Raw genomic sequence first — 15547 nt, 5'->3', positions numbered from 1 at the left:
TAGAAACTTTTATATTGCTTTTATTGCCAACACAATATATATATAATATATTAAATGTGGTGTCAGTACAGAACAAAATAATGAAGTAAGATAAAACACAAAATAAGCAATAGATAAACAGAATCAATCACAAAGGTGCCATAATATGGAGTAATTGATAAAAACGGTTTGTCATCATCATAAGAATCAGAATATTATCAAGTATTGTGATACAACCAGGGGGGGGGGGGGTTGGGATACAGTGTGAGTGGGGATGCTCTGGACTGGGAGGGAGGCTGTTGCCAGGGAACAGAGGAGCACCAGTGGAAGAAGGAGCAGTAGGATTATTTGACGGACTGAAGACACACACTGATGCCCTTTTTTTTCTCTCCCACTTCTGTATTTTTGAGGCAATTACTTCTCCTAGAGCGCAAGGGTGCCGACGCAGATGCATTCTAATAAAGCGACATAGTGTTATTGCGGGGTGTACAAGAACGAGGGAGGCGGTCTTCTTCTTCACAAAGGTGGACCGAGACGAAGGGAAAGGAGAGGGAGGGTGTTCGGCACAGAGGTGCCCCCTGTCTTCAGACACCTGCTGCTTACTTGCAGCTGACATGGAGGGACACAGTACGACTGTCTGCTGATAAAGTGTGTGCCGATGCATGTCAATTGGGGCGAGGGAGGAAAAATCTGCAGCGGGACTGATGCACTTGTGGACCATCACGACCCTGAAACTGAGACACACCAGGGAGATTAAACCAGGAACGGAGCAGCTGGAGGAGCCGCTTAAGTGGGACACACTGCTCATCTCATGTAAGACCTGATCTGTTTTGTTTTTATTTGATTGTTTTGGTTCGGATCAATGCGCTGTGATGATGTCATGCAGAATGCTGCATCGCATGACAACATGTGTTGAAGAGATGTGGATTGTATTTTTAAATCTAGCACATGTTATGCTCATTTTTATTTCCATCATTTGTCACAATTAGAAGTCAGGTTCGACATTGTGTTGTGGATCTTTCCAACAAGAATGTGTTGAGTTTGTGCCCCATTTAAAAAGTTCTATATACGACCCAATCTTTTGATATAATTGATGTATAGATTTGTTTACTGTCACTAAGATTTTTGGACAGTCGATGGCAAACACAAAAGTTCATTGGTTGAGATTCCTTTGCTCAATCGAAGTCAGACAGGCTTGAAGATGAAGCTTCACATCAGTCGTTTACGGGTTAATTGTTACAAAATCATCAGCATCTAAATCAGCCGCAGCAGCAACACAGTAGTTTGAGGAAAGAAGAGGGATTTGATCTGTTGGCCGGCCCTCCTCAGTGGCCTCTTAAGTGTCACCTCCGATGAACGTTTGTCTTTGATATTTCACTTCGAGCACCGCTCAGATGAGAAAATGGGTTCTGAGGGAGTCACATGTTTCTCACATGTGCCTTTGTAGAGCGCTGAGGGTGAAAGCCATGTGACTTACAAGGGTTTAAGCCCCCCCAAAGAAATGTGCATCATATAGAAGTAAAGTGTTGAAACAAACTGACAAATAGATCCTGACGTTCACGGACATTGTTTCATGTTCAGGCACATGCCGTCTTGTTTGAGGGATGGGAACCACCGAGGCAACTCTTAGGCTGGAGAACATGGAGGTGAAAGATGAGTGGCAAGATGAAGACTTTCCCAGGTGAGGCTACGAATGTACACTGACTGACATGGAGAGTCTGGCCCTTGCCGTGAACAACAAACCGTTCTGATCGCTGGCTTTACTTGCTCTGACTGACAACAACACCAACTTGAGATAGAAAGGTGTTTTTTACATGGAGCACTAGAGTGGATGCTTTACTGAAACAAAAAGGTTGTTAAAAGGTCATGACGTCACTTGCAAATATTACTATCCTACAGTACTTGTGATGAATTGTATCTGCTTGTTAGAAGTCTCTTCACAATCTTCAACTCCCTCAGACAATATTTAAATTGATCGTTGATGAACGATGGTCTTCAAAAAGCATAATTTTAAATGAAAAATGTTAAATTAGAATTTGTTCTAAGGGACAGTCAAAGCAGCTACATTTCAAAATAGTACCATTTAGTTGATCTTTTAAGTTGTAAAATATTCCCATAAATAAATATATTTTTAAACCAAAATTGTTAGTTTATTATTGGGAAACTCAATTTCAATGATGAATACAATTAAAAAGGAAGATATATTTAGTAATTATCTCTAAGAAAAATTAAAATATCTATAGTGATGATTACATTTGAAGGACATTAAATATTTCATAAATAAAATAATTATCAAAGAAATAAGTATCATTTAATCAAATGTTACTTGTGACAAAGTTGGATAAAATGCACACAAACCTGGTAAAAAAAATAAGAATAGAAAAGCAAACGCTAAAAAATGTTAGACGTGCAATTGGATATATATATATTGTATGCAATTAATATTCTAAATATATGTAGAATAATAGTTACGTGACAATAGAAACAATTGTACAGATCAGACTTTATACTTTGCCGACACCTTTATCTAAACTCACTGTACGTGAATACATATAAAATATGTATTTATTGTTTTATGAGGTGAATATTCAAAGGTTATGAAGAGAATAATTAAAAAATGATTTAATGAAAGAGATGGAGGGATGACTGCAATATTATTCTTTAAAGTGAAAACATAAGTAAATAGGATTAATGTGAGTCTATTGTGGCAGATTAACACATTTATAGCCTCAATGAATTCCTCTGTTTTTAATCCAACTGCCTCTGTGGCTTCAAGTTCGATGAAGAGCATGACAGGCAGAAAGTGAGCAGAAGAGAAGTGTGATGACAGTGCGGAGCTCCCTCCTCCTCCTCCTCCTCCTCCTCCTCCTCCTCCTCCTCTTCCTCCCCTCCTCTTCCCTCCTCCGACAAATGAGAAGGCAGGAGAGCCGAGAGCAGGTGCAGCACACTCCATCAGCCACGTCATGTGACGCCACAGAAGCTGCACATCAACAACAAGGCATCGCCAGGAAAATGGTGGCAGATTTATCAAAACACAGAGCAGGACAAAGATCAAGCAGGATCGACGCAGCAGCGAAGGATCGACTCGTTTAACCCTCGACCGTCATGTTAGATACGCAGATTCATAGCTGCAGGATTTAAGAAGTCACACGTGATTCTTGAACTAAACTCCGCACAAGGTAAGAATTCAGATTTCAAAGGACGGGATTCAAAAGCAAGATGTTTGAAACAACAAAAAGGGGGTTAATGGAGCGTTTAGAGGAAAGAGTTCTGCTGCAGATGTCTGGAGGACGCAGATGGATTTCAGAGGAATGTGTTGGTTTCACACTGCAGCATTATTCTAGAGACTGATCCGGGTCTGTGTTTACGACCCTCCTCTCCCCCCTGACACCAGTGACTCACGTCTCTCTCTCACCATCTACATCCACGTGAATGTGGCATCAAAACAAGTGCGTTCTCTTCTCTCAGACCTCTACCAGAATACGGAGACATGGATCCATCCTGCGGTCTCACGGACGACAGGACCTGTAAGTCACCCCGAATAATCTCTGGAGACTTTATAAGACAGATTCACTCTCTGCTTTCCTTCCAGCACCCCCTGCCTCCCTGAATGTCAACCCTGCAGGCGGGGGGGCCGCCCACAAACGCAGAACTCTGGTCGCCCCGGAGATGAACCTGTCCCTGGATCACAGCGAGGGTTCTTTGTTGTCGGACGACTTCCTGGACACGCCGGACGACCTGGACATCAATGTGGACGACATCGACACGCCGGACGAGACCGACTCGCTGGAGTTCATCACTAACGGCAACGACCTGGAGTGGGAAGGTCAGAGGTCAAGCTTCCTTTGCAAGATGCCTGAAATAATATATTATCTATTTATTTCAATATCATTAACAGTATATTTGAACGTGTTATACAATCGTACACTTTGAATCGTACACTTTTTGATTTTTGTTTTGTGTATCATTCACATATAATCCACCAATTTTAATCTACAGTCAAACATTTTCAATAGTATTCGACCAATTATGAACAAACACTCTTTAATCAATTAGAAATACCAGTTAAACATTTTCAACTGTAATCAATGAATAATTAACATCAGTCACCTCATTCATTCTCTATAATCCAATCATTTTCTATTGAAATTAAAACCATTTTTAACCGCAATCAAACAATTTTAAGCAATAATCAAATCATTTTCTCTCGAAATCAAACAATTCTCAACTGCAATCAATTAATTTTTAAATGAAATCAAACAACTTCCAGCTGAAATCAAACCATTTTCAACTGAAATCGAACCATTTTCAACTGAAATCAAACCATTTTCAATGTAATCAAACACTTTTGAACTGTAATCAAACTATTTTCAACCAAAAACAAAACTTGTCAACTGTAATCAGACAATTTTCAACTGAAATAAAACCATTTTCAACTGAAATAAAACCATTTTCAACTGTAATCAAACAAATTTCAACTGTAATAAACTATTTTCAACTGTAATAAACTATTTTCAACTGAAATCAAACAATTATCAAACTATAATCAAATGTTATACATCAAAGATCTTTTAACAAACAATTTTAACTGTACTCAAACTATTTTAACTAACCTTTAAGATCTTTTTTAAGAGATTGAAAAGAAGATTTTCAAGAGAGAGAAGATTTCTTATTATTTTTTTCCACATTTTCTAAAATAAATATTTAATTCATAATTATCTATTGATTATAAATGAAATAAAGGGCCATCTGCAGTCCAAGGAATTATATTTTGCCTTCCATTGGATGTCCTTTGGTAGCTCAGTGTATTAATAAAGCAGACTATTGGACAAAAATGTTTGAATCTTGTGTTCATCATTTAAGAAAACATTACATTATAAATCACAACAATAAAGTCATTGCTTCACAAGCTCTTGTCTTGCATTCTGTCAACATTTTTGACACAATTATATTCGTCCAGTTACTGAAAAATGTTCATACCATTCATGTTTGAAATGTCTAATAAGGATTGGAATGTGACTCGTGTGCACAGATGACACGCCGGTGGCCTCGGCCAAAGCCGGTCCGGCAGCTGGTTGTGCGGAGGTGGAGGAGGATGGGAACGCCAACAATGGCCGCCTCTGGAGAACCGTGATCATCGGGGAGCGGGAGCATCGTATCGACATGCAAGTCATCAGACCCTACCTCCGGGTCATCACTCATGGAGGTCAGAAACGCACTCCTACGTCACTCGACGGTCTTCTCATCCACATCATTCCTCCAACTCAGGTTATTACGGTGAAGGACTGAACGCCATCATCGTGTTCTCGGCCTGCTACCTGCCGGACAGCAGCTGCTCCGAGTACCACTACATCATGGAGAACCTCTTCTTGTGAGTGATGGTTCTCTGACATGGTTGATCATAATCATCACATGACGCTCCCATGATCCTCCAGGTACGTGGTGAGCAGCCTTGAGATGCTGGTGGCAGAAGACTACCTGATCATCTACATGAACGGAGCCACTCCTCGCAACAAGATGCCCGGGATCAGCTGGCTCAAGAAATGCTACCAAATGATTGACAGACGGTGGGAAGACGGAAAACGGCTGTCAATCATCTGGATTTGGTTTTATTCTTCTTTTTTTTGTCACCGCAGGTTGAGAAAGAACCTGAAATCGTTGGTTATCGCTCATCCCACCTGGTTCATACGGACGGTCCTTGCCATCTCCAGACCCTTCATCAGGTGACTATGAACACACGAGTATGAACTATACAACATCTGCACACGTTACTACAAAATAACACGTAAGATAAGTGGAATAGTCGGCTCAAAATGAGGTGCTAAAAGCTTTTGATTTCCAAAAATCTAGATCCTCTGATGTACGTTAAAGTCATGACCTTAGCAGTGTTAAATGATTACAAGAAACTGGAGTCTTTCAAAGACAAAGAAAAGTATTTCTGATGGAAGAAAGGTCAAGGGTTGTGCTTTGAGGAGAAAAAGGGGGAGTGGTTAGTCGTTATAGAGGCGGAGCCTGTGTTGTTCAAATAAAGACTCGTATTAAACTCTGTTCCAGTCAAGAGTCATTGTAGAATTGTGTTACATTTATTTATTTCTTGTATGCTTTAGATACCCAGAAAACTCTGTCATCAACCAATAAAGGCAATTATGATCCGCCAGATTAATATAATATGACCATTATTACCATAATCGGGAATAACATTATGACCATTTTAGTGTAGTTTGTCCAGAGCCTGGCCCAGATTTCATGTAGCCCTTGGTCGCCATTATTATTTATAAATTAATATATTAAAATCATAAACTTTATTATACAACCAGAGAATGTAAAGTACAAAACATTCATTTTTTATTTTTTTTTTACTTTGAAACGTTTTAAATGTCAAGTTATTTGTAACAAAACCCTCTTGGTCAAGTTAAAACACCACAAAAGTTTTGACGCATATTCCTAAATACTAACACGTAAAAATGTTTTTACGGTTTGTATGTGAAGAGTTTTGTCTACAACACAAAATTCAGGATTTCTAGAGCAAGGATATAGGCGAATGAAAAGACATGATTCAATTCAAAGTTGGTGACATGCTGATGGAAACATGTAAAAGTACAATAGAAAATAATAAATGATAATCCTACTGGTACCAACTTGGCAACACCCTAAGGTTGCAGGGGTTGAGGGATCTAAAAACGCTGGTTTGCTGCCCTGATAAAGCTGAGCTGTTCATATTTCCTTTTGAGTTTCTACGACGGCTGTGTTTGTGATGATGAATAATTCAGTTGTATCTCTGCCCTACAGTGTGAAGTTCATGAATAAGATCCAGTATGTTCATAGTCTGGACGAGCTTGCAGAGATGGTCCCCATGGAGCACGTCCATGTCCCTGAATGCGTGGCCCAGTAAGTGCTAGCAGAAGGTTTTCGGATCCTCTACCGAAGACTCTTTTACTGTCAGTAGAAAACTGACATTCATTTTCCTCTTTCAGATTTGACGAGGAAAGGATTAAAGCTAGGAGGGAGAGGTATCGTATGTTACTGTAATTCCATATTAATGTGTATTTGTTTTCATTCTTTTGTAAACAAAAATATAAAATAATGAAATAAGATAACAAATAAAATAAGCAAAAGAAAAACAGAAGCAAGGAACCTTCCCTTGTGACAAATACTATTACGAGAAACATTTTCTGACGGCTCTAAGCTCAAGATGTGTATTTACAAAGGTGTTATTGATCAAGTGTATTGTGCGTTGGAAGGATGGAGCAGGAGCAGAAACAGCAGGAGCAACAAGAGTCCGTCGCTCCGGATCAAACAAAGAAATCAGAAAGGTAAGTATTTATGTCTGAACTGGAAGTTCATCTTAAAATTAATGTTCTTTGTTCAAGTTTTCATTTTGTATAACAGGTTTCTTCTGATTTATCTATGTTTATGTTTTAGTAGAATCATTCTACAGGGATTCATTTTAGACTTAATGTTTAAAAACAAAAAACGATTTTCAGTTAATCTATACATTTTTTCTTCATTACAGGCCAAAGTCCATGATAGAAAATAGAGGATTATGAAAACAAAAGAAGATTCAAATGTGAGGTAATGATTTTCTTAGGATTTCTATTGTGCACATACAAACTGTGAAATTTTGTTTGGACCATTTTATTTACTAAAATAAATGCATAAATAGATTTTCTTAATAATTAAAAGGAATTCATATTTGTACTACAGCAAAATAATAATGTGCCCAGTATTTCATATTTAAATGGACACTAGACAGGCCATGTGTGCTGGTGACCTTTTTCTGGCTATTTTCATTGATTACTGTGTGTACAGCACATGTTTGGGGCTATAAAAGCACCTTCATCTGTGAAGTCATCAAGTTTGTTTACCTACAACACTTGTTTTGGATTCATTTAGCTACTTCGTATGAATAGAACATGAAGATAGAACCCGTATTTCAAAACTTTTTACAGATAAGCTTTGGAACGATCTTCCTCTCTCTTTGCGCTTGATGATCTACTGACTCCTTTAAGAAACATCTTAAGACGTTTCTATTTGTTCAGGCTTTTCCTTGATTTTCTGGAACTCCTGTTGTATTATCAGTTTTATCTTGATCTTTAAAATATATACTTTATTGAATATTGTTTTGATTGTTTAAGCGCTTTGTGACCCTGGTCTGGAAAAGCACTATACAAATAAAAATTACTTACTTACTTACTTACTTACTTGTAAATCTACTCCTATATGTGAATTTGCAGTTATTTATTAAGAATTGTATGACAAAGGACATTTCGATATTGGTCTGTTAGAATCCTACCATCCTCAGTTTAATTTTAGACAAACATGTTGCTCTCTTTTGACAATAAAATATGTTGATATCAAGTAAGCTGTTGACACGAATAATACAAACTCAACAGTGTGTAGTCACTTAACTACGGCATCTTTATTCTTTTCTTTCTGCAGTGTGACATAAGAAGCTGGATGACCCCGAGGGACAGAGAGGGCTTGTATCATAAGCATCCGACGCCATCTCATCTAGTCACGATGCTGAAACTAATCACCTTAAAAACCTCCATGGAGAGTTTCGTGCTGCAAAGACGTGCATTTGAAGGAAGCAGAAGTTTCCAGAGGCCCTATTTTAATATGTTGCTGTTGTACATGGAACTGTTGACGCCAATCTCCGGGGCACGTAGCTGAGGACGCTTCATCTGAATTTATTTATATCGGATTCAATCAAGTAGATGGCAGAATAAATCAAACTGAATCTCCTGAAAAAAGTTTACAGAGATATATTATGTAGCAAGACCTCAGCTGTATATACTTGATGAGCATTTTTTCTTTTGTTGAATCGATTTGTTTAACAGTTTAATGTAGCAAATAAAATGTTAGGTCTCATCTTTATTGAATTGCAAATCCTTATAAGGTTTTTCTTACATAAAGTGCTCAATTGTCTACATTTAAATTGTTAATTGCAATTATTGATAAAATTGTAAGTTTGTCTTTGGTAGAGCCTGCATTATATTTCTTATATTTAAGGTAAGGATGATTTATTTTCCCCATGTTCAGCATGAGTATTCGGTTTGGTTGCCTCGCACTAGAATATGTTGAATGAACAAAAGATGCCTGTTTCATGTATAGTTTGGCTCATGTGTGGCCTTAAGCTAAGAGTTTACAGGAGAATGTACTTTTTCAAGGTAAATAACTTGTATTTACTTTATCAAAATACAAAACTTAATCACATCTTACACGTTCCATGATGGTTTTATTGGCATTTAAAATGTGATATCAGCAAAAAGGGAATAATTGCTCACACTGTTGTTAAATATGTATATCAAGTCAAATCTGGAAAAAAAAGTAGTTAAAAAACATGATGATTAATTCGACTCAAGCACAAGAAGCAATTATGACTGAGAGCATTGTTGCAACATTGTTTAGGTTGTTGACTTTAAATGGCTGACGTCCGTGGCTGCCTTGTAAATAAAACATGACTCATACAAATGTTTCTCTTGACTTAATCATCTACAACTCCAACTGTTAAACACCTATAAAGGGAACGTAACTATGTCAGACTCCAACCACAGATGCACTCTTTGCCGTCTTCCCAGTGAAGAGAGTCTACGTGACATTCAGAGCAGAACCACAAGACTGAGGAACAACTTGTTTTTCTCTCAGCTTTTGACAAATGTGTTGTCATTGGTTATTCAACGTAGCTTCAAGACAGTTAGTAGAGATAATATTCCTAAAGATTCTCATTGCGAAGAGTTGCTCCTAGAGGCATAATTCAAATAAAATTCTTACATTTTCCCTTAAAGTGAAAAGTAGATGCTAGTATAGACCAAAACTATTCCTAAAGAATCCTCGTTCTTATTACTCCTAAGCTGAGATCGCTCGATAGGACTCGCGGAGGACAGTAAGCTGAAGAGAAAATGGCAGACGGAAGAGCCAGGTGAGATATTCTACGAACCATTGATGACACCGGAACCTTTCTTTGTAGGTATATCAAATATTATTTACAATCATCTTCACAAAGTTAGATTCTATGTTTCACTTGATTGATTTAAGAGTCCATCCTATGCCTAGGACAAAGCCACGTCCAGTGTCCATCAGAGGCGACGAGGTGGAGATAGTTGACAACTACCAAAGTACCTCGGTGTGTGGATGGACAGTAAACTGGACTGGTCCTGCAACACAGACCATGTATATAAGAAGGTTCAGAGTAGACTGTACTTTCTAAGGAGGCTTCGATCATTTAACATCTGCAAGAAGCTCCTCTGCATGTTCTACCAGTCTGTGGTGGCCAGTGTCCTGTTCTATGCTGTGGTGTGTTGGGGTGGAAATGTGTCCAAGAGGAGTGTCAACAGGTTGGACAGGTTGATCAGGAGGTCTGGCTCTGTGGTTGGAATGAAGCTGGACTCACTGGTGACAGTTGCTGAGAGGAGATCATTGAACAAACTACTGTCCATCATGGATGATGACAGTCATCCTCTGAACACTGTCATCAGTGAACAGAGAAGCAGATGAAGCACGAATGCTCCTACCCAGGTGCAAAACAAATAGACTCAGGGACTCATTCATTCCTCGGGCTATTAAATTGTACAATTCTGAGTTCGGGGGCAGGAGTGGAGTGAGAGTATCTGGATGTTCTGTTCTGTTAGTCTTTGTATCCTTTGTCTTTGTTGTTTTTCTTTGACCTATGTTCTTTATCTTTATCTTTAGACTTAGATTGTGTCATCTTGTTCTTTCTCTTTATGTTCTTCTTCTTATTTTGTTTTTTATTTATTATTTTTTAATTGTTTATGAAAAATTGCTGGCTATTGGAAAAAAACAATTTCCCAAAGGAGACCTCCTGAGGGATCAATAAAGTTTTAACTTACCTTACCTTACCTTACCTTACCTTACCTTATAATCACCCAAAGTATATATTTTTCTAAAGTGGAATTTAGGATAAACTGAGCTTCTGAAAAGAAGGGTCATGCCATAGCAACAGGGTCAACCACACCTCTTTACTAAGAAATGGAATCACTCCTTAGTTAATGCTAACATGTAGCTTAAGTTCAAGCTTTAAACTGAATTGGAACCCTCCACAAAAAAGGCCGCTTGGATCTGATTGGCTGTTGTGTGACAGCAAACCAAGGACAGCCACGACCCAACAAAGCAACTATTTTAATATAAACAGCTTCGACTCTGCTCCTGGTGCAAAGGATTCAAAGCTGATGTGGACAACCCAAAAGGTTGTAGGCAGGAATGCAGAGAGAAAAGTCCCCTCTTGTAGACAGTCGTCAACAAGTGGTCTTCACTTACTTCTTTTCAAACTCTGCGCTGCATTCACATCCTGGACCCTCAACCTTCTCCGCCGTATCTTCATGAGCGACCAACGGGCAAGAAGATACGAGAAGAACTACATCATAGGGATTGGAGGGTGAGCGTTCCAATACTTGTGAGCGTGTGAGAATATATTTAAAGGGCAACTAATGTGTTGGTTTATTTATTAATATTTCTGGAGATAAAAGCCAATTTAAAATAACTTCACCCACTCTGCTGTTAGTGGTCAAACGTTGAGGTTCGTCACTTCGCGTAATCAATCCAGGAAGTCTTCACTTATGAGGGACGTGTGAATAAACAGAGCGGGGTGTGATTCCAGCTGCCATTATTGCGTCAGAATGGACTCCGCTCTCGTAACCTCTCGTTCGCCCAGATTTCAGACAGGGGAGAACTTTATTAAGTTCAAAACATGGTCATGATGAGAGACTTACTCCATCTTGGAGAGGAAGACTTTTTAAACATGGGAGTGAGTCAGGAGAGTTTGAGAATGGCATTAGTTGACATTTTAATACTTATTTAGCTCAAGCGTTTGAATAAATTATCCTCGATCAGCTTGTACAGTTTACCTGAAGTTTAGATCAAATCATGGCTATTAAAATGTTCTTCAAATAATCATTTCTTGTTGTACTGAAAGGGTAACCAATGGGGGTAAAACAACCCTTGCAAAAAGGTTGAAAAAGACGCTCCCAAACTGCTGCGTTGTGCAAGATGACTACTACAAGGTAAAGTTTGAGTCTCGTTTCTAATACACTGAAAATATATTTTCTGTGGTGCTGTGCTGAGTCATTGTCCGATTCGTTTTAGAAACCAGAGGAAGAAGTTGGAGCAGATGGCTTCAAACAATGGGACGGTATGTGACGGTGATAAGTTGAATCTACAAGTGCTTAAGAATAACATATTGATCCTGACTTCTCTCTAAAAACCTTGATCTTCAGTAATATCAGCTCTAGATATGGAGGCCATGACTAACACAATAAAGCGATGGATCAACGACCCAGTGGAATTCGCCCGTTCACAGGGCGTCACCCAATCTACTGGTTTTAATAAATTCAAACATCAGCGGTTTCACATCCTGATTGTGGATGGATTCCTAATCTACAATTACCCGTGAGTATATATTGTATGATAATTCTACAACTTTGCTCAAAACGGTAACGAGGCAAAGACCATTTACATTTAATTTTGGTCAATTTTTAAATTGTAGTTGTATAAAACTGTAGTTGTAGGGACTTGACTTTAAATAAAAACATCAGACATGAAAATATATTAAAGGTATGGATATAAAAACTTTAACATTACATTTGTACTTATATTGCTTGTGAAAGTTTCCTAAATAATAGTCATCTATAGCTTTTTTCAAATGCAGGATGATGGTAAAAGCCACATGATTAATAATGAATACCTTTGGACCCCAGTTATTCAATTATAATAATAATAATAATATAATCTATAATCTATCATTTAAATCAAAGGATTTATTCCTGGTAGCACATTAAAGGTACTTTCAATAGGCCTTTCTATGGGTTTTGATGTGTGTTTTAAAACCTATTCATTGACACAGAAGTAGCACATGGGCTTGTTCTGCCACTAAAGATAAGAGATTTAGCAGAAAGCGGGTCTCTCAGTTCACCCTAAAGCGAGAACTTGTTTGTATCCATGTTAAATTGGGTCAATATTTTTCATGTACCCCTTGGAAGTGGCCTGAGGGATTTGTTTGACAAGCGCTACTACATCTCTATTCCCTATGACGGGTGCCTGATAAGAAGAAGGTGGGTAAATGAAAGTTTAATCAGCTGATATTGTCCCTCGTCACTTTTGTTTGGCTTTATCGTGAGCCAAAAAACAAGTTCAATTTAGACCTTTTTAGATCTCTGGCTTTGTGTACTACACATAATACACGTTTCTTGAAATTGCAAATTACTAGTTACAATCTAGTCTGTGTTTCCTAGAAGTTATTTTATAAAACAAAGTGTAGTAAAACCAGAAAAGCACAGGAGCAAGGCATACCTCTGCCAAGGAACTTGTTCGAAATTATTAATTGAACACACAAAAAGCATTACCTCCTTGACACAGGTAATAAAGTATGACATCTTTGAGGCAAATGTTTCAAACTCAATGCTTCAGGGTCAAATATGGCCTGACAGGTGATCTTATGTGGTCCATGGGAAGGTTGGCTCACAATCAAAGTAGATTAACGTTCACTTTGAGGTTATAGTATATAAAGATGCCATAAAAGAAAGACCTTCAGAGACTACCAATAAAACTGTAGAAGAAAGGAATTTTATAGGAACAATTGTTTATTTTTTTAAAAGGACAAATACAGATGTAAGCTAGATCAGACCTTTTTTTCCAAGCCTATGACCTTGACTGATGTAAGTTTTTGACCCCTTGTGTGATTGAGTTTGTCACCCCCTGTTTTAAAACCCCTCTCAATGAAGGTATAGTGATTATTCAAGGTTGTCAGGCGGCAGAGATGTGTTGTCTACGAGCCAAGTTTCATATTGAGAAGGCAAGACTACTTTAGGAGAAACTATTCAAGCTGTGACTGACCATCGCTGTCCTTTCGACAAGCTATGTATCGACACTTAAAGCCCAGTTTTAAGAGAAGAACACAGGTGGGATCTATGGCCTAAGAGTAAGCTCGTGTTTTGTCTCCTGGATAACATGATTTATACATATCTGGAGATCCATGAAGAGAATTAATCAGGGAAAAGTTGTGACCATGTGACGCATTCTCATGTATAAATAGGAGAGTGGAATTGACTTGTCTGGCTGCTCTACTACTTGTATCTCATATAAAATCATCCGTATGCTTTCAGTTTAAGACAGTACATCGTCCCGGACCCCCCAGGCCTGTTCGATGGACATGTTTGGCCAATGTATTTAAAATACAGAAAAAAGTTGGAAGACAGCAACTTGGAGTTGGGTAGGTTTTTACTGTTTTTATACTTTTTGGTCGTTTATCAAGTTGAATTCAAAAATGATCATCATGTATTCTTACGTCTGCTGCAGAACACCTGGATGGGATGAAACCGAAAGACGAGCTCTACAATCAAGTTTTTGAAGACATTCAGAACACATTGCTTAATCGGTTATAAATACTTTTAGGTTATTGCTTTCCACAGTGGAACATTGAAAGATTTCAGCCACAAAATACATTTTTGCTAAGAAAATACATTTCAACATTAATGGTTGACCTTTATCATACAGCTACATGCCATGTTTAAAAATGATGGTTATTTCTTAACTCAAATAACAGCAGAGGTATGTGAAACTTCCAAATTATATCTTTTGACAGTGTTTTGTTGAATCTAAAGTAAGGGATTCAGCTTCTAAAATGGACTCTATTCGCTGATTTCATTGTGTTTATATAAACACATGCTAATGTTAAAAAACTGAATGTGGATAATGAGGATATTGTTAAATAAAAAATATACCTTAGTATCATTAATCTGAAATATTTACATTTAATATTTTTGATAACAGTTTTATTTAGTTATCTGGATTTGGGGAATTATCCAACTGAATGTAACTTGGAAACAAAAACCTTTTTGATTTGTACTCATTATTTTATTATCTGTGCAAATTATTTCTTAGTCAGTTTTCCACATCAAAGTCTTATGTTTCATCATTAGATTCTCAATACATCAAAATCAGCCATTCTTCAATCTCACCTGTTCTCAAACCATTAACGTTTGACTCCGAACATCACCTTCACCAACTATTTTCTGTTGTCAACCGAAGCTTGTTAATAAAATTCTTGCTTTTTATAGTTTCTGTATTTTATTTGTTTACTGCATTTATTTTCAGTATATGGTTGTAAAAACATATAGTCACATAATCAAAGATTGTATATTTCGCAATGTTTTTTTTAAAACAGTGATTTGGAATTTTACCATGGATTATATATGATTATTTAGAATTATTTTGTATGAATATTTAACTTTAGGAAATATGTGGGGCACCATTGGTGCTAAAACATTCTTAACACAATAACGTTATCAGCTTTAATATAATGAAAGAATATAAAATAATAGACTTAAAACTAACTGACTACAAACCAGACACAACTAGAAAAGACACTCACCCACTGAGCAAAGTGTCCATGTTTGGCTTCTGGCAACATGGGACGTGACAGGCTTTTCTTGGTTGACCTGTGTGACATCACGAGATCAACCAGGTGGTCATATGAGTGTCCCCTCATGCACCTGACACCAGGGACCAAATACTAATATATGGAAATAGAATGCTCACATAATTGGGTAAGAGC

General features: G+C 37.7%; 2 protein-coding genes across 5 annotated transcripts; both read left to right on the top strand.

The window, feature by feature from the left end:
* The first annotated feature begins 311 nt into the window (after positions 1-311).
* Positions 312-9453, top strand: atcaya (ATCAY kinesin light chain interacting caytaxin a). 4 transcript variants are annotated; one of them, XM_087783681.1, is made up of 13 exons: positions 312-792; positions 1561-1660; positions 3448-3506; positions 3572-3805; positions 5012-5185; positions 5248-5350; positions 5415-5546; positions 5616-5702; positions 6769-6867; positions 6954-6989; positions 7221-7292; positions 7493-7546; positions 8419-9453. In XM_087783681.1, exons 2-12 carry the CDS (start codon positions 1584-1586, stop codon positions 7524-7526), a joined length of 1107 nt encoding a protein of 368 aa, XP_087639807.1. In that variant the 5' UTR covers positions 312-792; positions 1561-1583; the 3' UTR covers positions 7527-7546; positions 8419-9453. The 4 variants fall into 4 exon arrangements, with proteins under 4 accessions (XP_087639807.1, XP_087639805.1, XP_087639808.1 ...); XM_087783679.1 differs by having other exon boundaries at positions 7493-7551; XM_087783682.1 differs by lacking the exon at positions 7493-7546.
* A 1695-nt stretch (positions 9454-11148) lies between these two features.
* Positions 11149-15049, top strand: LOC148085466 (nicotinamide riboside kinase 2-like). Its single transcript, XM_087782595.1, has 7 exons — positions 11149-11374; positions 11912-11999; positions 12082-12127; positions 12213-12384; positions 12975-13046; positions 14097-14203; positions 14290-15049. The coding sequence occupies exons 1-7, from the start codon at positions 11169-11171 to the stop codon at positions 14373-14375; spliced, it is 777 nt and encodes a 258-aa protein (XP_087638721.1). The 5' UTR covers positions 11149-11168; the 3' UTR covers positions 14376-15049.
* Positions 15050-15547: the final 498 nt, after the last annotated feature.

This window comes from Callionymus lyra, chromosome 2 (assembly GCF_982586985.1).
Source record: "Callionymus lyra chromosome 2, fCalLyr1.hap1.1, whole genome shotgun sequence".
Lineage (NCBI taxonomy): Eukaryota > Metazoa > Chordata > Actinopteri > Syngnathiformes > Callionymidae > Callionymus > Callionymus lyra.
Note: the sequence above shows the minus strand (reverse complement) of the source record. Positions and strands in the feature narration are given on the sequence as shown.